This window comes from Amphibalanus amphitrite, unplaced genomic scaffold, assembly GCF_019059575.1.
Source record: "Amphibalanus amphitrite isolate SeventyFive unplaced genomic scaffold, NRLGWU_Aamphi_draft 000453F_arrow, whole genome shotgun sequence".
NCBI lineage: Eukaryota > Metazoa > Arthropoda > Thecostraca > Balanomorpha > Balanidae > Amphibalanus > Amphibalanus amphitrite.
The window spans coordinates 419,252-447,124 of NW_024881947.1; the positions used below are offsets into that span (position 1 = coordinate 419,252).

At 47.3% G+C, this 27,873-nt stretch overlaps 2 protein-coding genes across 2 annotated transcripts in view; one reads left to right on the top strand and one right to left on the bottom strand.

Annotated features, from left to right (window-relative positions):
• The window catches only part of LOC122391758, a 58,074-nt gene that overhangs the window by 24,230 nt on the left and 5,971 nt on the right, over window positions 1-27,873 (top strand). The window lies entirely within an intron of this gene.
• LOC122391762 lies at window positions 9,458-25,631 on the bottom strand. The gene is made up of 3 exons (XM_043385990.1): window positions 25,514-25,631; window positions 10,832-11,286; window positions 9,458-10,182 (listed from the first exon to the last, which is right to left on the bottom strand). The coding sequence occupies exons 1-3, from the start codon at window positions 25,527-25,529 to the stop codon at window positions 9,988-9,990; spliced, it is 666 nt and encodes a 221-aa protein (XP_043241925.1). The 5' UTR covers window positions 25,530-25,631; the 3' UTR covers window positions 9,458-9,987.

Here is a 27,873-nt window from a genome sequence, read left to right on the forward strand (position 1 = left end):
CCATTGAACTCCCCATGACGAGCTGCATCGAATTGATACCCATTTTATGCAACAATTTTCAACTTTGAAATTTGACCTAATTTGACCTGACCTTGACCTCACCTTCATCAAAACATAATCTCAACTGGCCCCAAGGGCTGCCTGTCTCACATAATCGCATTTGGCATATACACTGAGAAAAAAAATTTACCACCCTATGGAAACTAACCCTTTTATTCAGGATAAGACTCATGTCATACTCAGGTAAACTAACGTATTTACCAACGATGCCTTAGTTCGTTCGTAGCTCCCCTGGACCATAAAACATGCATCACATGATATTTTTATATTGTGACCCTCAGTGACCTGACCTCTGTGACCTGACCTGGTACCAGTGACCTCAAATAGCAAACTATGTGTTTGACGAACATTTCCCCATCGATGATTTTCAATTAAATGCATTTTACTTGATTTTACAATGCATTTCTTGAAATGAATGCATTTCTTGAAATGTCTAAACGGTGAAAATTCGACCTTTGACCTGACCTGTGACGTCATCGGTTAGACCGTGGTCAATGAAATTGAGTCAAAAGGTAGTTCCCCGTTGGGGCTATCCAACGCCGTTTGCCGCTTGTCGCTATGTTACATGGTTTTCGAGATCTTAGAGGGGGGGGGGGCAAAATGCCCCCCCATCAGACCTCGCTGCTCTGCAGACCCCATCAGGGCGCGGGTTAACTGATTGTGACATTTGTTCACTGTTTATGATGAAAAAATATCGAGAAGGTTTAGAAGTGCTTGTTTAGGCTATGTGAATAACTAAAAGAGATTGAATAGTCAGGTAACTATGATACCTATACCTACATACACGAATAAATACAGCACATAATTAAGCACGTCAAAATCGCAATCTCAAGGTATTACTGAGCAAAGTTTCATAAGCAAGATACAATTGACATATTGTGTACTTGTAATAACTTTGATTATTGCCAGGCTGCAGTGCTAATTAATTACTCAATAATTAATCGCTCATTAAATATAAATTATCGTTCTAACCTGATGGATTACGGATTGCATGTATTGCGCCAGCAGTATAATACAACTTATCAGTCTAGACATATTGTGAAATAAAACAAGTTTTAAACAACTTTTTGGACTGCGATTAAGCGCAGTAAATTGAAAAGCGATTCATTGCTTCTGCACCGTGGTAAGCTGATGGCATGATAAATGTGGAAGATTGTCGTTAGTTTCTGAAATATCTGTCTATCGAACTAATTTATCGCCGCTTAGCCTAGCCAACACTGCAGCATGGCGTTTCAGCCGTTTCAATATACCATGCATAACACGAATCTTATGCCGACGAGGGAATGCGAGTCTAGCGGACTGGCACATCTTTATTTTGCCAAGTAATTTATCCCTCTGTTCCATTCACTCACTATCGATGGGGACTCACTTCACTTCACACTGTCAGTTCCCGCATAGATACCTATCAATGTTATCTCTATTTTCATAGATAGATAGTGTTTTTTTTTTACAAAATATTGTTTCATGCATTTGGTGTGCCACGAAACAACAATGTTCTTATTTATTTAGTCTTGTCAGATTGAGCAATTGAGCTGATATGTAACATATACACTTACACCGGTCTGATTATTTGAATTTTGCCATCGATGTATGCGCTTGATTTTCAGAAGCATTTGTTTGAACAAGGCCTGCTAAAGGCACGAAGCGTCTCTATATCGCGACCTTTGTGTTCAAATCTCACGAAATGCATCAAATACACCCTCGCTCGTGGAGTTATCTTTAATTAATTGTTTTTGGCTTCCTGATCTGACGAAGGTTACTGCAGCTGCACCTTTAGTACCTACCTAAACTGGCTCACTTTTTGGCTTAGCAAAATTCTTTCAGCAGTCAACCATTTGGCTTGACACACCCTCGAAAACAGCGCTAACGATACAACTTGACCACTGACCAGTGATCATGGTCACCTCGTCGGGTGAGCCGCCGACTGCACAACTAATTTCGTGTGCCGCATCCCAGCGCTGGCGACCGCGCGAGCGCCGACCCGCCAGCATTGGGCGCCATTCATGGATTCACCGGGCGGTGTGATTCTGCACGGTTCGCGGGGCACAAGCGACGGCTGACGTCTGCAGAGGCCCCAACTTCAGTTTATTCTGCATATATGTGTGCTGAGAGGCGCACGCCTCGCCGTGCAGTGGCGACACGGCGCGGTGACCTAGAGGGATTGTCCAGCTTCTGCAATTGGCAAGTATGTATTGACAAACATGCAACATGCATCACATACCCGTGGCTGCACATTGCACGATGGATCACCCGGACCGGCAAGATTATATAAGAGAAAACTGGTCTGGAACTGGTTGGGTTCGAAGCAGCGAATGTCAAAATTGCACTTGCATACTAATATGTACATTGTACAAACAGTTGACAAATGACCGGCCTGGGGTCAGGACGCCCGCGGCCCCGCTCCGCCCGCAGCCGTGACCTTTCGGTGACCTTGAGCCGGCCGGCCGGCGACAGCGCGTGTGGGTACCGAGCCGCGGCAGTGTTTCGGCCCCGTACCGGGTAATTTGCGGCGCAGCGGCGGGTGATTCGACTGTGCTGGTGCAGTGATCGTGATGCCTCAGCCAGGGGAAGCAGCGGCAGCGGCGACGACAGGTAGTGCCGGTCCGGCGGTCACGCCAGACCTCACCGGCATGAAGACGGCGCTGCTCGCCCTGCTCGGAGACCAGGAGATTGTTAAGACGCTCCGGGAGGTGTTTGGAGTGGACCAGAAGGAGAAGGAGCTACAGACGCTGAAAGAAGAGGTGGCGGCGCAGAAGCTGATTATCGAGCAGCAGGAGGAGAGGTTGCACGATCTGGAGCAGTACTCCAGACGCAATTGTCTCAACTTCACGGGAGTTCCGGAGAACCCAGACGAGAACACTCTCCAGCTGGCGGTGGATTTGGCTAAGATGGCCAACGTCTCACTCCATCGCACCGATCTGGATCGAGCTCACAGGATCGGAGCTCCGAAGCCGGCCGCCCCTGGCCAGCCACGCCCGCCTCCGCGCCCACTGGTCGTGAAGTTCATCTCGTACCAGAAACGGTATGTACTGCACATTCTGTTTGCCCTGCACTTTTAGGACGACTGGCACGAAAAGTCTGAATCTCGGATATCGGGAAATATTTCCTTTTTCAATATTCCCCGGCGACGTGTCAGGTCATTGGGTCCACATGCACCTTTGCAGCGGCAGTCGCTCGGTTCCGGCTCCGATGCAGTTGGCGGCGGCCCGGACGGGTCTGTGACTCTGGTCGTTCGCCGGTGCTGGTGGGACCCGGTGGGACCAGCCACCGGGCATGGCGGGTGCGACGAGCCGCCCCCCGGCGGCCGCCCAGTAATCCCTGACCGGTCGACCAGCGCCGGTACTGTGCGCTACATCTGCAGCGGGGACCTCCGCCCGCCAGCAGACGACCAGGCCAGGCCGCAGACTGTTGCACGGCATGTGAGAATGCAACACCAGAACGACTTTCTCTTATCGCTATCTGATCGTTAGAGAGTATATTTAACGGCGTCTCTAGACCACAAATTGATTGGCAGCATACGGGTATTGTGAAACTGCTAAATATCAAATAAACCGGTTATAACCTTCACCCGGTTTAATCCTCGCATTGCTACTGTGTTGCCTCGCTTTGAGGACCATATACGCACTATGCAGTGATATTATACATTTACAATTGGCATTGATATATGATTATTGAATATGTAGCAGGGGAGGATCGGGCACCGGAGGGGGAGGCTATGGGGTCTCCAGAAAATCATTTTGAACCTGAGGAGTGTAGCTCCCTCCCCTAACTTTATTCGGGAGTACGAAATGCATTGGAAGCCAGCGATACACCGTGAAAGCGCATACAAATAATTTTTCAAAGTGTCATACACTGAAAAAGTGCATCCGTAGGCATTGACGGTGGTTCAGAGGTATACCGGGCATCCCCCCCCAAAAAAACTGAAGTCGGGCACTTTCTAAAAGTCATTCAAAAACCATAACGTTTTGGTGATATCGAAATCCAACATATTTTGATGCCATGGAGAGGTTTGGTTAAAATATGTTCTTGTGGTGTTTATCTTTTCTAAACTTCTACTAGGCGTTGCTTTTTGCTCCCTTATGCAATACAAAAGAGATGATTTTTATACATAAAGACAGACGTGTCGTATCACGTGAGTTCGTTATTACAGACAAGACAGGGATTTTGATTAAATTCTTACTTATGACCCCGGGACTGGCGCGTTCAGGCAGCCCAATCGAGAGGGTGCACCATCAAAAGGTCATTAGAGCAAAAAACTTGGCCCAGAGCTTGTTTGGCATGAGAGCTTCAACATGAAAAGGCACCAACAATCAATAAAGTCTTATGTTTTATGTTTAACGTTGCAATATGGTAAAAAAAAAACTAACAAACACCAAATATTTCGGCTTTATTGAGCTGCCTCGTTCACTGGTTTGAAATACGAAAACACAAATCACGATACAAAAGTGACGATATGCCAAACTGGTTCGCTTCGAACTATCAATGGCCTGTAACAGTAGCGGCGGAACACCTTCAATTAAGGGGGGGGGGGGGGCACTGCCGACTTTTGGTCCCATTCTTTCCATGCAACGCCCATAGGGCTTATGTTAAAATGCCAAAATCAAAGGGGGGGCACGGTGCCCCGGTACCCTCCCCGTTCCGCCGCCTATGGCCTCTAACTGTATTTCAAACTCTGCTGCACAAGCTAAAACAATCGATCGGTTCGCATCATCACAGCAACATCATCGTTGTTAAATTCGGTGACGTATCGCCCAGAATCGTGCAGTATCGCTATCATCGTCCTATGTCGTAAACGACAACTGGGGTCGTGCAAGGTTAAAAGCAGTTTTGCAAAAACAGCTTTCGATAAAGACGTTCTAGTTTTATAGAGCCATAAAAACAGCTTTAATGTATTCAGCTTGACGATACGGATCGACTGATATGTAGCATAGTCTCTTTCGGTCCAGTCATGACCTTGACCTAAAGCCAGAATTTCCCATAAAGCCATTCAACTCGACTTCATGAATTTTGTGCATTATCTTGTGACATTGAGATTTGGCGCAGATTTGGTCAAGTTTGGTGCATTCGACAAATAACCTGCCGTAAGAACGGCTAATAACTTCATGAGATAGGTCTACATGTGCAACACCCTGTATAACGTAATAATACTGATCAGTGATCAGAGGCGTAAATTGACATTGCCGTGGCTCAGGACTCCCCTAAGATAACTAACGCCAGGGCGGCTCATTGCCCGACCTAGCATACTGTACTCCAGAGTGGGGGCGTTTTCACTCCCCTTCCCACTAACTCGGCTACTGTGCCGCACGTAGCAATACGCGGCAGGCAGCGTTGAAGAAGCGTCAAAAATAATAGATGTCAAAACCTACGCGGTAATTTTTAGGCCAAGACAATGGTCAGTTCATCAGAGGACATCAAGGTCATATTTTCTCCGTTTTGACTTTTTTTGTCGAGCTGGATCACAGCTCGTCACATATATCATACGTACGTAAAGCTAGAATATCACGGTCAGACATTCGACATATCTTTTACCTTCGCCGGCCGCGGGGAATGGGCGGGTTCCCCCTCCCCCCTCCCATTAGGGTCTTACTTTTCGCGATAGCTCGGAAAGCGATGGCCTCATAACTTGTATATCTCGGATTTTTTCTTAGACTCACCTGAGGTCAGATCAGTCACAGGGGAGCTGGCATGGAAAACACGATGGTGCCAAAATTGCGGCTTTGCGGCCATTTTTCGCGAAGTTATGTACCACAAACCGATCCCGTACCTTCGGGCACCTGACCTGAGACCTTAAAATCGGGTACCAGTCGCTGCGTCTCGTAACGGGACACATGCTCGTTTTCTCTGCGAAGCTCTAGCTCAATTAGGGGCGAAACGGCGATGGGGTCGTGCCCCCCCCCCCCCCCCCTCGGCCGGGACGTATAGCAGAAAACCAATAGGTCCTGCGGTGGTTAAACCTGTCTCGCACGCCATGTCTCAGATTTGACCCTCAGGTAAACCGATGGCCTCCTGAGAGCAAAAACGATGAAGACTGACGATTTTATTTTATTTATTTATTTATTTATTTATTTATTTATTTGGGACACTTATAACGTCTCTCCTCAGAAAGTGAAATCTCTTGGCCATCAGATTTCATAAATATGTCTAGCAATTCTGAACACCCCTCCGAAAGTGTTGGGTGGTGAAATACCCCAGCGAATGTCGGGTTAACATTCATCGCGTATAACTCTGACAAAATTTGTATGTGTCCCGACTCGCGGTGCAAATACGCTTGACCTGACACTGTGCAACAAATCATGTGTCACCGATGTGAATGTACACGACGGTATTTTCGATTCCGACCATAAACAAGTCGAATTTACTGTGCGCAACGTCACTACTGCCGCACCTCTTACTACCAGGCGTTCAGCTTTCAACTACAAACAAGCTGACTTCGATAGAATGCGTGTGTCGTTACAATTATTGCCATGGACCGTGTTGGACAGTATGCATGTGGACGCAGCAGTAGACGCATTCTACGACCTCTTGAATGCAGTCATCAGCGACTGCATACCTGTCGTTGATATAAAGAGGAACTACCCACCTTGGTTCGACCGTGGCTTGCGTGATCTACTGCGAGAGAAAGAGACTGCCTTTCGCAGACTGAAACGTAATCGATGCGAGGAGACCGAACAGATATTTCGAAACAAGCGACGAGAATTTAGGAACTTAGCAAACAAAAAATACAGCGACTATTTAGTGGGACTCACAGCCGAATTTAAAACAAATCCAAAACGGTTCTGGTCTTTCTTAAAGTGTACCAAAAGCGGAACTAAAGGTCTATCAGCTCTCAAAGTAGACGGTGTAGAGGTCACGGACGACACAGACAAAGCGAATGCACTCAACAGGGCGTTCGCGGCCAAATTTACGGACTCCCCTGTGACCGTACTACCCCAGTGTCCGTCTTACAACTTGTCACCTTTGACCCATTTCGAATGCAATGCAGATCTGGTAAAAAATATCATGGAAAACATACCTGTAAATAAGGCCTGTGGCCCTGATGGCATAAGCGCCCGTATCATACGGGAGTGCAGCGGCGCGCTGTCAGTTCCAATTACTAAGATCTGCAAGCTCTCTCTGAGCCAGGGTGTTTTTCCGACGTACTGGAAGAAAGCCAATGTCGTACCACTGTTCAAAAAAGGTAGTGTCAAGGACCCTGCCAACTATCGCTCCGTGTCACTCATACCACTCTTCGGTAAAGTCCTTGAGAAAGTTGTTTACCTCAGCTTGCTTCGACATGTGACCCCCGCTATATCGCCCGAGCAGCACGGCTTTGTCCCAGGCAGGTCGTGTGCAACGAACCTGGCCACACTGCTCAGTGCCGCATACAACTCGATTGACGAACAGTGCCAAACCGACTGTGTGTATACAGACTTCTCAGCCGCCTTTCAGAGTGTCAATCATCGTCTTTTAATTCACAAACTTAAAACGTCATATCACATATCAGGTTCGGCACTGAGCTGGCTGACGTCATACCTCAACAATAGGCAGCAGCGCGTTGTGGTGAACGGGAAGTGTTCGGATTGGTGCTGTGTCACATCCGGCACCCCGGAAGGCGGCGTAATTTCTGCTCTGTGTTTCGCGCTCTTCATCAACGACCTGTCTGTTGGGATGTCCTCCCGGGTACTTCTTTTTGCTGACGACGCCAAAATTTATCGTAAAATAGCCTGTCCAAAAGATGCAACAAGCTTACAAGGAGATCTTGAACGTCTGCACCAGTGGTCGAAAACTTGGCATCTCAGGCTAAACCCATCAAAATGCAAAACGTTCAGAATGACTCTAAAAACAAAACCACTGGTCACGGCATATTCAATCGGAGGCACGGTTTTGGAACATGTGAACGAAATTCGAGATTTGGGCGTTATTTTGGACACAAAACTTACATTCGGACCCCACGTTCATCAGATGGTATCAAAAACAAATCGTGCTTTGGGTGTCCTAATCAGATCGTATCAAAGGGCTACCCCGGGAGGACATCTCAATCTCAATGTATCATCTGTCATGGTATCATACTTCGCCTATGTTCGTTCCAACATGGAATACTGCAGTGTAATTTGGAGTGGAGCCGCCGCAGTGCATCTCGACAGGATTGGCCGGATCGAACACAAGTTTTTAATGTGGCTGAACGCCAACTGTCATCATCGCTCAACTTCCATTTCATATGCCGATTTGTTGAAACATTTTAACCTCACTTCCGTATCTGCCAGGCTGGTGCAGCACGATATCATGTTTGTTCGCAACGTGCTTAGAGGCAGAATTAAGTCCGCACTCTTGCTGCAGGCGTTCTCGCTTAGTGTGCCTATCCGCGCAACTAGGCAACAGGCGAGTGCGCTGCTGCATGTGCCATTTGCAAGGGTGAACGCAATGAAAAACGGCTTATTTACAAGGCTGCCGAGGCAGCTCAACCGGCTTGTAGAGAGACTTCCCGCGGTGGACGTGTTCTGCGACGGTATTTTCACATTCCGTAGCAGCGTCAGACATTTTGTGGCGGAAATGTGACGCTAATGGAAATGCCTCGCTGTATTCGATGTGCCTGCCTGGCAGGTTCATTCATTTCATTTACTAGCATTTTACTGGCATCTTGTCGTCATCCTTGTTGTCACTTATCGCACTCTATTGAGTATTCTTATTTTATTTATACCTTCTATCTTTTATATCTATTTTTATTTTTTTATTTTTTTACCGGCCGTTTATTTATTGGTCTTTTATTATATGTATACCTACCCGAGTGTGTCGTCTTTGTACCTATGCATGTAACTTATTCGTTTTAAAAGTGCGACTTCGTCTTTTAATGGGTCCTCCCGTCGGCGATATGAATAAATAAATAAATAAATAAATAAATAAACAAAATTTGCAAGTTTGGGTGGGAAGCGACACCCTAATGAATACAATTTTCCACTCTCACCTCCAATTTTCCAGAGCGATTTTTCGCTTCCTGTTTTACCAATCGGGAGCATCCGCGTGTACATTTTACCTCTCTCCATATTCTACTTAATCATCCCATAATGCAGCTCCCCAGAGCACCCTCTAACATTCACAAATAAATTGTTGATCCCTATTTTCAACTCTTTTTAGTGCCTTTCTGACTGGCAATTTTCCACTCCAGCCCTTTATGTATTGAGGAATATTCCCCTCCGACACCCAAGCCAAAATATATTTTTGGGACACTGCGTTATACAGCCTCAGCCGATAACTCGAGAACCAATAACCGCAGCGGGACGAGCCAGTGTTTGCTGTCGGTGACGGGAGGCTGTGTTTGAGCTCGGCACTTAAAATGCATGCAATGGCATTAACGTAGCCGTAGGTACGTAGTTTTCAGCTTTTACATGGATATTCAAATAAAAGTACAGGCATCAACATGTTTATTTATGTATCTATTTGCAATGTCACACCTTGCAACATGCAAATCTTGGACAAAACTCGATATAATCGGGCGAGTTAAATATGAAAAAAATGAACATGAGGCGCAAAAGATCGTAATGATCTGCAGAGTCATAGGCACCACGACATATTGTACAACTTTTCAGAAAACAATGTGGCACACCAGTTCTCAGCGAAGAATTCAGCACTTCGGCAAGTGGCACAAAGAACGGCACAGCCACACGTAAAACTGGATATGATTGAGTGACTCAAATATCAAAAAGATGAACATGACGCGCGTAACATCGTAACGTTCTGCACAATGCAGCCTGACAAGCGAGCAAGCACTTGAGCCCGCGACCTAATGATCAATTATTTAAAAAAATCACCGTGGCAAAGGGCACAGCGTTTAACGTCGTCCGGCGTCGCGCCGAGACCTTTCAGCGCCGTCCGGTGTCGCGCTGAGACCCATGTAGCGCCGTCTGGTGGCCCCTGAGACCCTATAGTGCTGCCCGGTGTCCGCTGAGGTCTTCAGCGTCCGCCCCGTTTGGTGATCGCCCGTCCGAGACGCTGGGGCGGCGGCGGCGGCGGCGCGGACTGGCGAGCGCCCAGCTCTGCCGGCCGCCGCGGGCAGTATTTGACGGTGTGTGCGTTGTCGCCGTTAGCACCGCACGTTGGACAGGTGTAGACGCGCAGTATGGGGCAGCTGATGCGCCCCCGGTCGTCCTGCCGAGGCGAGGGGAAGGGGAGTTCGGTACACAGACCTGCGCTCATTGGCGATATGACACCTCCGGCGGGGACGATTTATTGCCCACTTTCGGTATTATGGGCCACCTTGTTTGTAAGCTCACTGCAGAGAGCTCACCGATTGCGGAGGGCTTCATGTAAATATCAGCATATGATCCTCACTTGCTAGGTTCCGCGCGTCTGATGTTAATTGTTTGACCGCTTATCCCGCTAAAGATTTACGCATTGTCTGCAGTCACCAGTGTCACGTATATGTTTGAAACTTTACATATTAAATGATATTGAGGGTTTCTTTGAAAATTGTGTTGAGCCCCTTTATGATTAAAAGATAAGCAAGTAATAGCCTTTGGCTCATTGTATAATTGGCAAAAGAAATGGAAAAGAATATAAAGAATACATGAATATATGCACATATATTCTTTTCCATTTCTTTTGTCAATCATACAATGAGCCAAAGGCTATTACTTGCTTATCTTTGAAACTTTACATACTTGTTATAATGCACCAAATAACGTTTCAAACCATCAAAGCCCAAATCTACCCACCTATCTATCGAACACAAAAACTCAAACGGATTTGGGAGCGGTCGCGACTGTGCTAGCGGCCTACTCAGCAGTGTGTCCCTCACCTTCAGGATGTGGCTGCGGTAGACGCACGGCAGCTCGTTGTTGTTCTTGCAGAACACACAGTGGTTGGGCTGCTTGGAGCGTTTGCGTGCCGCCGACCTGCCGCCGCGCGGGGGCCGGTGCAGCGGGAGGTCGGGCCGCTCGCCGAGAGCTGATCGGGCGAGCCCCTCGCCGCGACCGTTGATCGCTGGACGACCGTCGCTCGCAGGCAGAACCCCGTGGTGAGCCGACTCGCCGCACACACGGTCGGCCGGGCGGTAGGTGGCGCCACTGTTGTAGGTGGCGCTGTAGTCGCGGCACACCTGCCAGTACCGGGACCAGAGGACGCCTCGGAGCTCCCAATCGGGGCGCGCTGGCTGGCGGTGTGGAGATAATGACACCAAGTCCGGAGGCTCTTCCAGAGGCGAGTCTCGGCCGTTGGCACGAAACTCGTCCATGATCCGACAAAAGTCCGCGACTGGAGGCAGACACATCGAACCATTAACGAATAATAATTCCCCGTGCCAAAATTGGGCAATTTTTATTCGTGCACTGTTCGTACTAACAGGGTTACGGGGTCGGAGTCGAAGTCGAGGCCGGACTACGTGGGAGTGAACAATAGCCGTTTTCACGACGGCCATCTGGTATGTACACATCTGGTGAGTGGTGCAAAGCAGGTGGAGATTTGGTGAAATCAGGTTCAGTGTGTCTCTTAGTAGCTATCAGCTAGGGTTACACTAATTGCTGATATGCCTGCTTTGTTGTATTATCAGAGAGCATCATCGATTAAAACACTGAAATAAATTCATTAAATGAAGATATTTGCTGTAAAAGAGATTAGGTGCAGCTTTGGTCAAATTAGGTGCACACGCCGGAGAGACCGTCGTGAAAACGGCTAATATTGCCCGGAGTTTAAATATGAGCCACCAAAATCTTACCCACTGCATAGTTAAGTCATGCCCTTCACCTAGCTTGAAAATAGCGTCCCTCGTAACCTTTCGATGCCGAGGCTTAGGCAATAGGCATCCCGCTAAAAGTTAGGTATATGCCATTTAAAAATTATGAAACACATTTGCGGTGTAAGCTAGCAGGATTGCATCAAGAAAGATATCAGACATGAACTTCACTTAAATGACCTAGGGTTCGTTATCTTAATTTACAGGTTGGCTCATAAAAAGTTCGTGAACGTTGTTCGTTTATTTGATAGTTCACAAATTCTTCCACCCAAAGTCATCTGTTCCCGAACCATTGTCTGTTCACGAGCACTTCGTGAACAAGTCATCATTTATTATACTTTTGCATTATAATTTTGATAGTCACATATACACGGTTGCAGGACTGTTCTGTTGTGGAAAATGCACTAATCTCATCTCAGGCATATGGGATTAAAAAAAAAAAATACGTTCCCTGCAAGATTCGACACTGAAAATCTGCCTTTTTACCCTGAATGACGTCATGACCCTATACCCATACCCAGGGTTACTTTTACAGGAAAAGTCGAGAGGGGGAATAAAGTTCGGGGCAAGGGCGGATCCAGGGGCATCTGAAAGGGGGCTCAATGCCATTAGGTTTTTGTTAGGATGGCACCTGCAGAACCTTACCTACCCCCAAATCCTACTCTCTCCCCGGATTCTGGCCACTTCATATTGTTAGGTTGAAAAAAAAAATAAGCTAAAAAAATATACGTAGGTACCGGGCTTCTAAAAAAGTTAGACGATTTTATAACTAACGTATTGAAGGTTGTATCAGTGTAACGAAACATAATTGGGTATCACCTAAAAGCCACATCAGAGACATTTCGTTTGAGGGGATTTCGACCTTCGCCGCAGTCGCCTTTCTGAGCCGCGCCGAGGTCATGTTCGAGATGATTCCCTTTTTGCTCGATGCACAGTTTAGCCCGGCGCAGCGCGACCTCTGCTGCAGCACGACCCACGGAAGGCTGCAGACGGCACACCGCTGACTTCACTGCATCCTTATGATCTTCGGAACTTCTTGGGTGGTTTCGGTACACCTGGGACTTGAGGTGGTCCTATAGGAAAAAGTCCGGTGGGGTTACGTTCGGAGAATTCGCCGACCACGGGCGTGTCTCGAACCTCGGGATCACGCGCTGCCCGAAGCGCTCCCACAGCCCCTGCCGGTTTTCTTTAGCGGTATTGGCGTGGCGTGGCACCGTCTTGCTGTAACCTTGCTGTAACCATTGGATCTTAAGCGTTTCCGGATCTCTGCTCATCCTGATATTGCAGAGCCCTCCAAAACGTCGCCAGAGCCACCCGATATCGCTGACCATTGACAGTCTGAGTAGCGCATCTCTCACACGAGTGGTGTTCGCCGTGAGCCTTTGATTGGGTTTATGGCCGCCGCTGTGTTCCTTGAATTGCGTGAACCTATTGTTAACACGCGCACTGCAGGGGGGGTTGTTTTCACCCCCCCCCCCCTGTGGTTTTTCGCAAATTGCGAGAAAACGGCGGCGCGTAGCGCCGCCAAATTTTGCATACCTGTTCTCACAACTTTTGCACACCTTGAGTAAAAATTTTGACCCCAGGTGACCTATGGTCAGGTCACCAGGTCAGGTCAAGTGACCCTACCTCGAAACGTAAATTTCGAAGTTAGCAATCCCACCAAGCCCACAGTTGTTGAGATATGATCTTGAAACCCACAGGAAATAGTAAAGTCATCACGAGCTACAACTTGTATATCTCGGAATTTTTATATCGATGACCTAAGGTCAGGTCATTTTTGCGACCGGCCCATTATAAGTCAATGGGAGAAATTTCAACTTACTCTGAATGCCATCCCATGACTTCAATACGCTCAGGATCATAGTATTACAGGTCCCTGTTGGTGATTTCACCGAAACATATCACTTATGACCTTTGGAAGGTGATCTCCAGGTCATCTTAGGTCACCTGAGGTCACCAGCGGTTTTTCTTCAATAACTTGAGATTGAGTAGAGATAGAGACTCCGTTCGACGTTTATCGTGTTTTTCTCGTCAATGCGGATCGAATGATATGCAACATGACCTATTTCGGTCAGGTCATGACCTTGACCTGAGGTCAAATTTTCAACTTGACCTTTCGAGGTCATATTATATATCATTCGATGCGCCTTGACGAGCTAAGAACGATGGCGTTCGAATCGATCCTCTGTCTTGTGTGCAAGACAAGTTATTCAAGAAAAACTACCGCGAAATTCCTGTTGTGAAAATCGTAACATTTTGTCTTCGGTGACCTCTGGTGACCTCGTCTTCGACCTGACCCAAAAATGATCTTTGTATTTCTTGTCGATCTCATCTTAACCTATCCAACGCCGTTTACCGCTTGTCGCTACGTTGCGCCGTTTTCGAGATCTCAGGGGGGGGGGGGTGTTTTCAACCCCCCCCCCCCCAGGCGCGTAACCACGAGTCTGAAGTTACTGGGGACCACATGGTGGGCCGCGAAGATCAAATGCCTATTATATTTTAGGATAATTTTTTGCCCGAATGGAGAGTGGGGTTGGCCACACCTGCCATTTCTTTTTGCATGTGTAAAGAAAACCGCGGCGCGCGACGCCGCTTAACTTTGTAGGTATAGCTTATGATACCTCAATTTCGCATCGTGTGAATCTTTTGACCCCAGGTCACTTAAGGTCAGGTCACCAGGTCAAGCCTCTAAAAAAACTTTATGACTGTCATTCCTAGTGTGGATGCTGGTTGTTTTGCATTTGAAATGTGCTTCCTGGATATATTTTTCTATTTGCTTCTGTTTTAAGATTGTTTTGTTGACTATTTTATTGTTAACCTGAGCAAATGCACCAGGCATTGTGTTTTGCATTAAAAAAAGAAGAAAAATTATTTTATAGGTTCTAAGATATGATCGCCAAATACCCGCCACACGACTAAGTTGTGCTTCTTGAACCCGCAACAAATCCTGCGGGTTTTTAAAACCCGCAGAAAGCGGGTTCGCGGGTTCAAAAGTGGCATCTCTAATTCCTACAGTTTACATCCCAGAAGTCTGAAACTCGAGATTTTGCATGAGGAAAATCAATATGGACAATTCGTATACCTCAAAGTTTTTACGTTGGTGACCTAATGTCAACGTCAATTTTGCGACCTCAATTTTACGATAAGTCAATGAGAGAAAATTGAAATGCTCTTCTTTTGGCCGAAAACACATTCAAACACCGTGACACGAGTAAACATGACACACTGAACCAGAAAATTGTTCCTGTGGCTGTGACCCCTTCCATGCCCCTGAGGTCATCTCAGGTCATGAGACATCTCCGATAGTTTTTTTTACCATAACTCTAGGCAGAAACATGCTAGAGCGCTAAAAACACCACGAATGAAAACAGCTCAACAATACCAATCGAATGACAATGCAACATCACCTTTTCCGTGACCTTGACCTCGGGTCAAATAGGTCAACGTATAGTTCATTCGACGCGTCTCGACGAGACAAACGCGATGCCGGTAAAATCAGCGTCATACAAGTTTGGAGTTAAAAGTTATGATACAAAAACCTTTTCCGCAAAAACGCCAACCTGGAGGCTAAACCGTTGACCTTTGGTCAAATCTGAGAACACTATTCAGAAAAGGCCTTTGAAAGAGCTATCGAATGCACTTTCCCGCAGCACTGCAGCTCTATTGGTTGCCGACTTATGCGCCGATTTGTGAGAAGTTGTCAAAATTGGGAACAAAAAGTTCGTGAAAATTCTACCTTTGGTGACCTCCAGTGACCTCAGCGGTGACCTGATCAAAATGACATAGGTAATTCTGAAGATACTGTAGCGAGCTATAGATGTTGCTTTTTACCGCGTCTTTCTAGCTTGTTTCTTTCCGAGATAATCTGGTGTGGCCAAAAAGAACCTACCCCCACCATGGCGAAGTTGCTGAGAGCCGAGAGGCCTACCCGGGCGCGGGCTGAGCAAAACATCCATAGTTTTGTCTTCCGTTGACCACATTTCACGTCAATTTAGAGACAATATTTGGCTATTTAAGCAAATTGAGGAGGTCATCGGTTTTACTGGGGACGGTCCCCAGTAACCCAAAAGTTACTGGGGACCGGTCCCCAGTGTCCCCAGTGGTGGTTACGCGCCTGCGGCCCCCCCCCCCCCTGCAGTTCGTGTTCGGCTCAGACCCGCTGCAGTGCGCGTGTTAACACTTCCTCGAGCCAGAGCCTTGTCAACAATGTGGAAAATTTTGTTTCAAGATGTTGCTCTCTTTGCCCTTAAGGGCAAAGAGAAAGTGTTTGAGGATCTTCCGTGGTGTCGAACCGACCGACTTAGTCTGGGAAAGCATAATTTCACGAGTTTTGCTTTTACTTCCCAAGACCACGGCTTCATTTTTTAAGCTCAAACCATGGTGTCATATAAATCTACGAACAATTCTCCGTTTTTCAACGTGCATTGATTTTGCTTAAATGTTGTTAGGGGTTCTCCATTCGAAAAAGAAATCCGTCTAACTTTTTTGAGAAGCCCGGTACCTACCTGTGCGGTAAGGGGCGGGGGAACTTGACTGCGCCCTTGCAAATGTCAATCAATAGTATCAACCTATTACCCTGGCCAAACATCAAGTAGCGCCTTTCTAAATAGAGAGAGGTTAGCACGTGACTATTGTTGCTAGGCCAAGACCGATTGAAGGACCCTGGTTCGAAGGAAGACCATTGGTTCGAAGAGGTCATGACCCCCGTCCCCCGCCGGTTTCTACGCCTGTAGCGATATGTCAGTGATTGCGAAGAGACGGAAGAGACAAGACAAGAGACGGTCCCACCGACCATCCGATCGGTATCGGGTCAAATCTGGAGTTCCCGCTGCACTGAACGTAAAATGGTTGGATGGAACCTCAAATTGAAAATTATCTAAGCGCCAGCAACGTTGATTGATGACTAGAGTCTGATCGACGATGATTATAGAATCTGAGTAGCGAATTGATTGAAAATGGGCTCAAAAATAAATTTGAAAGGGGGAAATTCCCCCTTCCCTCCCTAGCCGTTCACGCACAATTTGAAAGGGGGAGCGGAATTTTCGAAGGGGGGAAATTCCCCCTTTTCCCCCTTTAAAAGTTACCCTGCCCATACCTGTTTGGATCTACACCTAGCCCTCGCCCGTAATGGTGTTTTTCCAGCCGCACACGTATAAGGAGGGGGAACCCCCCTTGCCGTTTCGCACGTGATCGAGCTAGAGCTTCGCGGAAAAACGAGCGTGTTGCCCGAGACGAGAGGAAGCCGTTAGCCGATGATAACCAATTTTAAGGTCCTAGGTCATTGGTTGACCTTCCAGGTCAGGTCAGTGACCCAAAAGTCGGGAAAATCGGGACCAGCTATGTAATGGAGTTTTGTAATACCACTTTAATTTTACCGTCTTCATCCGCTTGTAATGTCAATGTTATTTTACCGCCTCTTTTTCGTTTTCATATCGTATTGCCATGTCTCAGCGCCGGCCGCGCGGGGCCGACTTTGCCGACTTTGCCGACTCTCCCGAGCTCCGGCTGAGCTGCGCCAACCCCGCGTGCCGCGCCGCCGCCCAAGGCACGTCAGTCACGATGCCACGCATGCCCATCTTAGGAGGATTTAGCGGCGCGCGCTATTCAACTATCTCGACTCCGGCTGTTACTGTACAAAGCCTTAAATCTATCGTTTACATACGTGTCCATCATAGTTTAGTCACACTTAGCTAATGCCAGGTGCGCCTCGGGCAGTACATCGGTGTAAACTCCGCCCCGTACCCATTTTTCTAGCCACTAGCGTACTGTAACGTTTCGTTTCCGTCCATCGCTAACCACTAAGATCGTAGTTCGTGGGATGCCCGAGGCTAGCCCGGGACATTCCCGGGAGTGCAGAGGCAGTCTCCGGCTGGCTCTCAAACTGTGCACTTCCAGTGAAACTCAACTCTTGTGACCAGTGGCGGGTGGCCCCTAGTGACTGTTTACTGCTCTTCAACCTGATCTTCGCTCTGCTCTGCTGTCGACAAGAAAATACAAGAAAATATAGCTCTCATCAACGTCTTTTCTTCGCGGGTCAAACACACGTCGGCCGAGCCCGACCCAGCACGATAAAACGGCCGCCGTAACAGTTTTCGGGGTGCTGATCACGAATATCATGTTTGATTTGATCACAGTGATGTCTTCATGCATTTAGGCCAGATCGGGTAAGGTCAGGTCAGATCAACCAGTAGGGCCCCTACTGGTTGATCTGACCTGACCTTACCCTGTCGGGTATTCGTTATAGGTGCCAATCGCCTCTGGTGCAGCTTCGTAACATGTTACGAAGGCACCAAAACTACTTTGTAAATGTTTAAATGAAATGGTTGTTAAATTCGATTGCAGCTCCAAAAAACAAGCCTAGAATCATGTAAAACTAAAAAAAGTGAACCAAGGTCATCAAAGGTGACCTGATCATCAAAGACCTGACCATCAGGTGACCTTGACACCCACCCTAATGCACGGGACCAACATCATATCACATGTTTGAACGCTTGAAACCACGAAAAGACTGCAAACGCGCAGCTAATGCGAGCCGACATACGCCGAATCGCGATGCCGGCCAAACGTGGTCTCGAGAAATAGGTCACGGGTCGAAGGTCTTTGGGTCGGGGTCATGAAACGTTTCAGGTAGGTATAAAATAATTGATTAACTCGAGGGTACTGAAAGTTTCGTCGCGATCGGTCGCGTTTTACGCGATTTATTCACGAAAAACCGAGGGGAGGGGGGTCCGTTCGACCCCTCGTTTGACGTCGGGGTCACGACCCCGATGGGCGAGAGTTAAAAATGACGTACGTCACAGCCCACAAGGGTCAAAATTTTCGAAAATCGGAATAGTGGCGTTAGAGGCCATGAGTTTTTTTTTTTGCGAATACTTTCTAAACTTAGGTATGAAGCTAGAGCGAAACGAACACACCATTGATATCCACTTGTCAATCCGCAATAAAATGCATATGTTTCAACCTCGAAAGGTCCAGGTCAAAATCTGACCTGAGAAGAACACGTGAGCCCAACGTCAATAAGCATCACGAGTCTTGACGAGCTGACCACAATGAAGACCATTCGCGCGGCTGTGCTTCTTTTCTGTAAGGACTTGAGTCATCAGCAAAAACATGTTGGTTAGATTTGGTGACCCTTGATGGCGTCACGTGACCTTGTCAATTTACAGTGAACAAGGCATCAATGTAGTCAAGTTTGATTGTGAAATGTGAATGATGTCATTCATGGTAGAATTGGTCATTACAACGCGTATTTTAGAAAATAAGGCATATGGCTTTCCCTCATTGGATATAAAAGAAATTGACCCGACCTTAGGTCTTTGATTGAAAAATCCGATATATTTATGCAAGCTGTAGGTATGTACGTGCGTACCTAGGGCCTCATTAAATCCGTGGAAAGAAGACCCCAACCGGCTTTGGGTGCACATGCTACACGATTTTTATGCTGAAAACGAAGGCTGAGACAGATGCGACAAACACCGGGATAAGGGAAGCAGTAAAAAGGTAGCGTGTGCAGGGGCGGAGCTTCCTATACAGTTGGTGGGGCAGTCGCCCCACCATTTTGCCCCACTAACTTTAGCTGATTTCAAAGACTTCGTTGCTTTGCAAATTAATCTTTTTTGCTTTGAAGAGCTTTGGAATGTCTGTTTGATGCAAAATATCATGTCTGCAATGATGGGAATTGATTCAGTGTGGCATTTTATGCAACTTCATAATCGGACATGTGGACTTGACGACTTTTTGCCCCACCCACCACCTTCCCTGGAAAAGCTCCACCCATGAGCGTGTGGGTTCCCCTAGCCCCATTGTCACCGGAAGTTTCCTGTTCCAAACTTCCATGAGCACCCAACATACTGTCATGTAACGTGTTACGGAGTTTGTGTCTTGAAGCGGCCGCCTGACGAAACGCGGCATGCAGGTGGCCAAATAGTTTCCTACACCTACCTCAGCTGACTTTTTTTGCAGCATGAATTCGGAACAAATATCCATACCTATTTACCTGATGGGCTGGCGACGCGTGGCTTCTAGGTTGCGATTAACTGATGAAAAAATATATAATAGCGAGTCGCACCCCCTTCATTATTTCTACACACAGCAGTCACTGGCGGATCCCGTGGGCATTTAAAGCTAACCCCGCAGCGTCCAACATCGACGAAAAATAATCATGTTCAATGAAATGGTAAGGGGCGCATCCGCAGCCTGCAACGGATCGCCTCTCTGGAGTCTGGATCTACTACTTAAAGACAGCAGTCAGCCTACCCACTCCCTCGCCCGTATACGACCTTTTTACAGCATCTAACACATGCATGTGTTAGATGCTGTAAGTTTAACGTTAACGTTAACGTTAGATGCTGTAAGCTTAAGTTTAACCCGCGCGGGGCTGGGGTCTCCAGCCGAACGCGCGGGGCTGGGGGGGAGCAAATTTTACCCCCCCCCTGTTATCTCCCGAACTAATGGTCCGATTTGGAAAATTCAAACGCTAATCGAAAGATCTCATCACGAACAACTAAAAACATGTAGGGTAGCCTGGGGCAGACCGCCCCAGATAATTTATTTTGCTGCATAACTTTTGTCCCACATCACCTGGAAGGCCAAATTTGTGCTCAATGCGTTCTTTGGACATTTTACTTTAAATTCCATCCCTCAAATTCATTCACTTATGATCGGACTCCTAGCTAGGAAGTGATTTGTGAAGCAACTGCAAATGGGGCATTTTGCCCCAACCCCAGGGCAAAACACCCCACGGCCTGGGGCAAGAAGCCCCATACTCTAGATTAAAGAATAAACATGCTAGTTGACTTAAATCCTATATGAGAGGTCTGTTAGACCTTGGGAAGCACGGCACTGAAGTTAGCTCCTTCCATCCTATCAGGTGTTCAGCTATGACACTATTGTATGAGCAGGTTTTTCACCTGCCTCATAAGGCCAAATAATAAATTATTGCAATGGAAATGTTAACAAAATACTTCCTTTGCCATCCACTTGCTGAGAAAAGTACATATAAATGCATAGAAACTTACTGTTAGCCAGCTACCGAACATTAGGAAGTGGGTAGTCCGAACAACACATGAGGTAAAACGCCCCATGGGGCGTTTTGCCCCGCGACCTACTGGGGCGTTTTACCCCATCACGTAGTTCGGTCAGAGAACAACGCCTTGCACTCCAGCAAGGCATAATTTAACACGAACCAGCCCGGCATTAAAAGCGTTGAATAAAGTTGTTCAAAATATATAAAAGTCGTTAACCTGATGTGGACCATAAAAGAACGCCATGATGCATAAGCTGACAACAAAACATAAAAATCACTCCAAAAACACATTTTTGGCTATATCTCCCTAAAGAGTCATCACATTTTTTCCAGTCTGCTCATATAATGATCATATAGTGCACGTTTTACAGAAAAGATTATGTTTCTCCAGAACCTTGCCAGTTCCGAGAAACATCGGTGAGGCGTTTTACCTCGGCGGGGCGACTTGCCCCGGTCTACCCTACTTAATTCAAAGTTTGAGGTCAAGGTCAAGATCAGGTCAAGGGTACAAATTGCAAGTTTCATCGGCCTTGCACCGTAGTTGCCGAAGAATGGAGTCATGGACTGCGACTGATTGCCCAAAACGTGTTCTTAGGCTACCAAGACAATATTCGTTGCATACAATATCATTTAGAGGTCAAGGTCAAGGTCAGGTCAGGTCAGGTCAGGTCGCCAAAAACAAAATATAGAAAAGGGCATGTGCGACACATGTTTTATGGGTCATTTTATTCATAGAATTCAATAGGCACACTCAATAGGTGATATGGACCACATCTGGATGAATTTCAGGTCGAGATCAGGTCAAGGTCAGGTCAAGTGAGGTCAAATTTCGAAGTTGGTTGTTAACCTTCCAGGCGGCGGGGGGGGGGGGAATTTTTTTGCCCCCCCCCCTTTAGTTTTTTCGATATATCTCGAGAACCGCTGCGACGATCGTCACCAAACTTTCAGTACCCTCCCGGGAGTAGCTAGAGCACATGGCAACCAAAAATTTTTCCAAAGGCTATGATAGGTTGGCCGCTATTCACGTCAGAGTGACGTCATTTTTGCCATTTTCGACCAAAAAAAAGGTTTCGCGGGAAGAGCTGTCAGGCCTACAGCTTTAGCGATACAGAAAAATGTTCCAGACATAAAAGGTGTTAAATCAAGAGGGCTCCAAACTGCTATTTCGGTTTTTCGAATTTTCTGGATTTTGACCCCAAAAAAATCAAAAAATAGATTTTTTGAAAATAATAGCAAAAAAAAAACTTGAATTTCAAAAAAACGGAATATATGTGATAGTCCCTACCGCCTTCTATCTACATACCAAATTTGAGATCAATACCTCTTTTTTTGGCCAAGTTATAGCGAAAAAACTGTTCAAAATTGATGACGTCAAATTTTCAAACTCAATTTTTAGCAATTCTAGACCTCGTAGCGCAAAACAAAGACCAACATTAGACTCCACGTAACGAGCTGCATCGAATCGATACCCATTTTATGCAAAAATATCAACTTTGAAATTTGACCTTTTTCGACCTGACCTTGACCTGACCTCCACCAGAAAGTGACCTAAACCGTACCTGATGGTCTTTTAACCAAAACCATTGAGTTGGAAATGAAAAACTGGCCATAAAACATGCATCGCACAACCTTAGTAAAGTTGGGTTCATGTGGTGACCCTTGGTGACCTTTGGTGACCTGACCTGTGACCTGACCTGGTATGACCAGTGACCTCTAATAGCAACATATGTACTAGACAACTGACGCCTTATCGCTGATTTTCGACAAAATGCGTTTTACTCGGTGTTATAGCGCTTTCCCTAGAAGCCCCGTGAACGGTGAAACATTTTATCTTTGACCAGACCTGTGACGTCATCGGTGACCCCGAGGTCAATGAAATTTGGTTTCCTTCAACAAATTTGACAGGGCTATCGAACGCCGTTCGAATTTTCCGGATCCGTCCAGTAGTTTCGGAGATACGAGGGGGGAGGGGGCAAAAAAATGCCCCCCCCCCCACCGCGCGAAAGGTGGCTGGGAGGCCCACCGCCTGCCGGGTTAAGGCCTAAAAAGGTGTCTATCTGATGCAGTTTTTCACGCCGAATCGAATGGTGCTATTTTTGTTTCCGTACGAGGTCTAGAACTTCCAAAAATTTCATTTAAAAAAAAAGTTAATCGTGACGTCATAAAATTTTAAATAACTCCCACATTTTTAACCGATTCTTCTAAAAATTGGTATGTAGGTGCACATGGACCACTTCTCTGACATATATTCCGGTTTTTTATACACGCAAAATTTTGGATTTTATTATTATTTTCCCAAAAGACAGTTTTTTTAAATTGGGCCTAAATCAAAAATTTCCAAAAACAGAGATAGCCATTTGATAGACAAAGTGGAATCACGTATAACTTTTTGTTACATCTTGATTCCCTTAAAAATGAAGATGTTAGCGGCGTTTGAAATTTTGCCGTTTTTGACGCGAAAAAGGCGAACATGACGTCACTAAAACGTTATTTTCTCAAAAAAAAATCCGAAGGATTTCGCTCAAATTTTCAGGGAACGTGTCAAATTGATGTACGAAAAGGTACTGAAAGTTTGGCGGCGCTGCGCGCCGCCGTTTTTGAAATATTGCAAAAATTCGCGAGGGAGGGGTAAAATTTACCCCCCAGCCCCGCGCGGGTTAACCCTCGCATGTGTGCGGCGTTTGCCAGCTTCTAATGTGTAGGGGGGGAGGTTGGACCCCCCCCCCCTTGCCGTTTGGCCCCTGATCGAGCTAGAGCTTCGCGGAAAAAAAACGAGCGTGTTGCCCGTGACGAGAGGAAGCCGATGATACCCAATTTTAAGGTCCTGGGTCATTGGTTGACCTTCCAGGTCAGGTCAATGACCCAAAGTCGGGAAAATCGGGACCTGTTAGAAAGTGGTTAAGTGTGGCTGCAAAGTGGTTTTCGGGGTGCTGATCACGAATATCGTGTTAGTTTTGATCACAGATGATGTCTTTAAGCATTTAGACCAGGTCGGGTCAGGTCAGGTCAACCATGAACCAGTAAGCGTCGTGACGGGTATTCGTAGTATACTACGTAGTTGACACGTATACGTGTCAACCGCCTCCGACAGCTTCGTAGCATGTTACGAAGTCACCAAAACTACTTCGTAAATGTTCAAATGGTTGCTAAATTCGAATTCAGCTACAAAAACTAGCCTAGAAACATGTAAAACTCGAAAAAGTGAACCGAGGTCACCAAAGGTCAATGACCTGACCTGACCTGACCTTCAGGTGACCTTGACACCCACCCTAATGCATGGGAGCAACATCAAATCACATGTTTGAACGTTTGAAACCACGAAAATCTTGCAAACGCGCGACCATTATAGAGTTCAGTGGAGCCGACATATGCGGAATCGCGATTCCGGCCAAACATGGTCTCGGAAAAGAGGTCACAACTCACAGGTCAAAGGCCATTGGGGTCAGGATCATGAAATTTTCAGGGTAGGCGTAAAATTGATCAATGCGAGGGTACGGAAAGTTTCGTCGTGATCGGCCGCTTTTTACGCGAGTTATTCGCAAAAAACCATGGGGGGGTCCATCCGACCCCCCCCCCCCTACACATGCGAGGGTTAACGGATCCTCTCCCCATGGGGAGAGGGTCCGTAGGGCCATCGCCATGCCGTTCGGCCCTTGATCAAGCTAGACCTTAGCGGAAAAAACGAGCGTGTTGCCCGTGACGAGAGGAAGCCGATGCTACCCTATTTTAAGATTGCATGTCATTAATTGACCTTCCAGGTCAGGTCAATGGCCCACAAGTCGGGGAAATCGGGACCTGCTGGAACTTCATAACGCGAGACTGTAATATTTTTCGGGGTGCTGACCACGAATGTCATGTTAGTTTTGATCCCAAATGAGTCTTACCGCATTTCGACTAGGTTGAGTTGGGTCAGGTCAAGTCAGGTCATCTAGTAAGCGTCCTGCCGGCTATCCGTTGTAGGAGTGAGCCACCACTGACGGCGTCGTTACTGTTACATGTTAAGAATGCACTAAAACCACGGTATTGGTAAGGCTGACTTCGCACGAGCACTGAGCAGGCATATGAAACTACTTCGTAAATGTTCAAGTGAAGGCTACATTCGAAATCAGCTTAAAAAAGACCCTGGCAACATGTAACTCGAAAGAGTGAACCAAGGTCATCAAAAGTAAATGACCTTCAACCTGACCATCCCGTGACCTTGACAACCACCATAATGAATGGCACCAACACCATTTCACAGGTTTGAACGTGTTTAAACAGGTTTGTGGTTCAGTCAGTTTACAATCACAAAAAGACTGGAAACGCGCGGACATGAGCTGACACGCCGAATCGCGATTCCGGCCGAACATGGTCTCTTCCGGCCGAACATGGTCTCGGAAAGTAGGTCACAACCCACAGGTCAAAGGTCATTGGGGTCAGGGTCATAAACTTTTCAGGGTAGGTGTACAATTGATCAATGCGAGGGTACTGAAAGTTTCGTTGTGATCGGCCGCTTTTTACGCGAGTTATCCGCGAACAAAAAAAAATTGGGAGGGGTTGCATCAACCCCCCACCCCCACCCCATGTGCCGGCTAGGGTTAAATTTTCAGGATGGATGTAGAGTTCATCAACTCGAGGCCCGATGTTACCTAACGTTTCGCCACGATCAGCCCCTTTAAGCGTTTTTTGCAAAAAAAAAGGGGGCCATGCGATAATAATAACATATGTAGGTTTGTACTCACGAAATGCGCTGTCCATGATGAGGAACGTCAGCCAACACTATCCTCCGCAACACATCACACCACTCCCAGTCCAAATCAAAACTGACCGGTATCGGCAGGAAGCTGCGAGATGCGCGCTCCGTCCCTCCGTCCCCTCATGAGAACCAAAATATTCCCACGCTGCCGGTCGACACGGCAGCCAATCAGCGCGCGGCACGGCTGACGCCTGGATGCGCTGATTGGCTGGCGCCCCGGCGACTGGGTGTTGCACAGCATCGCGAAACGGAGCCGCCTGGTGTGAATCACCGAAGGGGAGGAGAAGGTCTCACGGCTCACCAACTTTTTTTCAGTGTTTTGACATTGAACATTTGGATAGATGAAGAGAGGTCAAAATGCAGCTTGTGCTGCATGCCGCAATTGCGATATGCTGAGTCCTGACCACCGGCTTTGCGTCCGTCCGTATTTTCCGTATTTCCTATTCGGTTGAATGAGGTCGATAACAGGTTACTATGCCTTCAGTTCTTGAGCCTTGAGGTCATGGAATTACGCCATCAAACGAAACGATCATCTGGTGAATGTTACATCATCATTCGCAGCCCAGGTAGTTATATGTAACTAATGGCGATTAGGTATTTCACTTCACTCGTATTTGACTTGCCACAATCTATTTGTAGAACATAGATCAGATATCCCGACCCCGTGCCCTCTGCAGCATTGCTGTCATGCAGCCATGCACACCGCCCCTCTATCCACTAAATAATTATTTATTACTGGCACCAAGCATTGGTGCCCCCCCCCCCCCCCCTCCTATCCCACATACACACCAGCTTGTCCACTCCTAAGACCTATGAACGAAACCATCGACCCTGCGTAGACCACCAAACAAAAGGCATGGTTAGATCCACTTGACAACACGTTTTACGATCCGCTAAACCTCATATGTCACAGCTAAAGCTTCGGATAAGATAGGGCCGGCTGGAGTGATTGTCTCTGTGGCTGAGGGCCAAGGCCAGCGCCCAGCCAGCGCCAAACAGTGGCTCATGTGTCAGTTGTGAATGTGAGCCGGTAAGTGCCGCCTGCAACAGGACACCTCTCTCCCTGCCTCTCCGGCCCTCTACCCGCTCTGTCCTGCTCGGTGCTCCAGTCAGCTGTTACCTGACACCTATCCGACTCGTGGGAATCGACCGGCCAGACGGACCGCTGGAGTCGGACTCCGGACTCTGCCCGACTGACACCAGTCTCTGTCTGTGAGCTGTGTGACTTGAGACTCTTGTGTGACTCCGGACTCGGCCCGGCTGACACTGCAGTCTGCCTGTGAGCTGGGTGACTTCAGACTCTGTGTGGACGACTACGGACTCTGCCCGACTGACACTGCAGTCTGCCTGTGAGCTGTGCGATTCCAGACTCTGTCTAGGTGACTCCGGACTCTGCCCGACTGACACTGCAGTCTCTGCCTGTGTGCTGTGTGACTGGCCGATGTGTGACCCCGACCTCTATCCGACTGACTCCGACCTCTGCCCTTGTGTGACCAGTGGCGGCGGATTCGATTTTGGCGTGGGGGGGGGGACAAGATCCCAGTCGAGATGATGTCATAGGTGGATCCAGAAGGGCGTTTTCGACGCTGTAGGGGACATACCCCCCCCCCCAAAAAAAAGTGTCCGAAATCCAAAACACCTCGGATTTCGATTCCTTACGGATCTACTGCTGAACAGTATAAAGCAAAAAAAAATCCTGATAAAAGTGTTATTATTAGGAAACATAAGGTACGTTTTGTCTATTACGGGCGGTACAGGGGCCAGGGGAGGGACAGTAAATATTTGCTTTAAATGCCCGCTCCCTGGATCCGCCAGTGGACGATGTAACGCTTCTCGTATTGCTGTATTAGAAAAAAAGCTCCAATGGGAAAAGTTGTGCCATAACCCGATCGCATATTAGATGTTGAAGAACGGTTCCAAACCTTTTGAAGTAGACGAGCGCTATTCTTCAATGAGGTAACTCGTTACCATTTCCTCTGTTCATTTTACGTTCGATTTCTGTTTAACCTTCCTTTAAAAGTATTTCTGAGACAGATATCAACCATGAAACTAGCTCACAGCGGGAGGAGACCGCTCAAACATTCAGAGACAGTCGGTCGCATCTAAACCTATTGGGACAGCGATCCGTCAGAAACCCTCCCCAAGGCAGTAGTTCGCCAACAAAGCTCACCGAGACGGGCTGTCTCGATGGGTTTATACAGTTAGCCTACAGCAAGGCTTAATAAGGCCCAAACGCTCGTCAAGCTGGGAACGGAGGGCTGAGGTGAGGGAGCGCGGCGGTGGGCTGGGGTGAAGGAACGGTGGACTGGAACGAGAATCCAGAAGCTCTGGGTAGGGCGTTTCTTT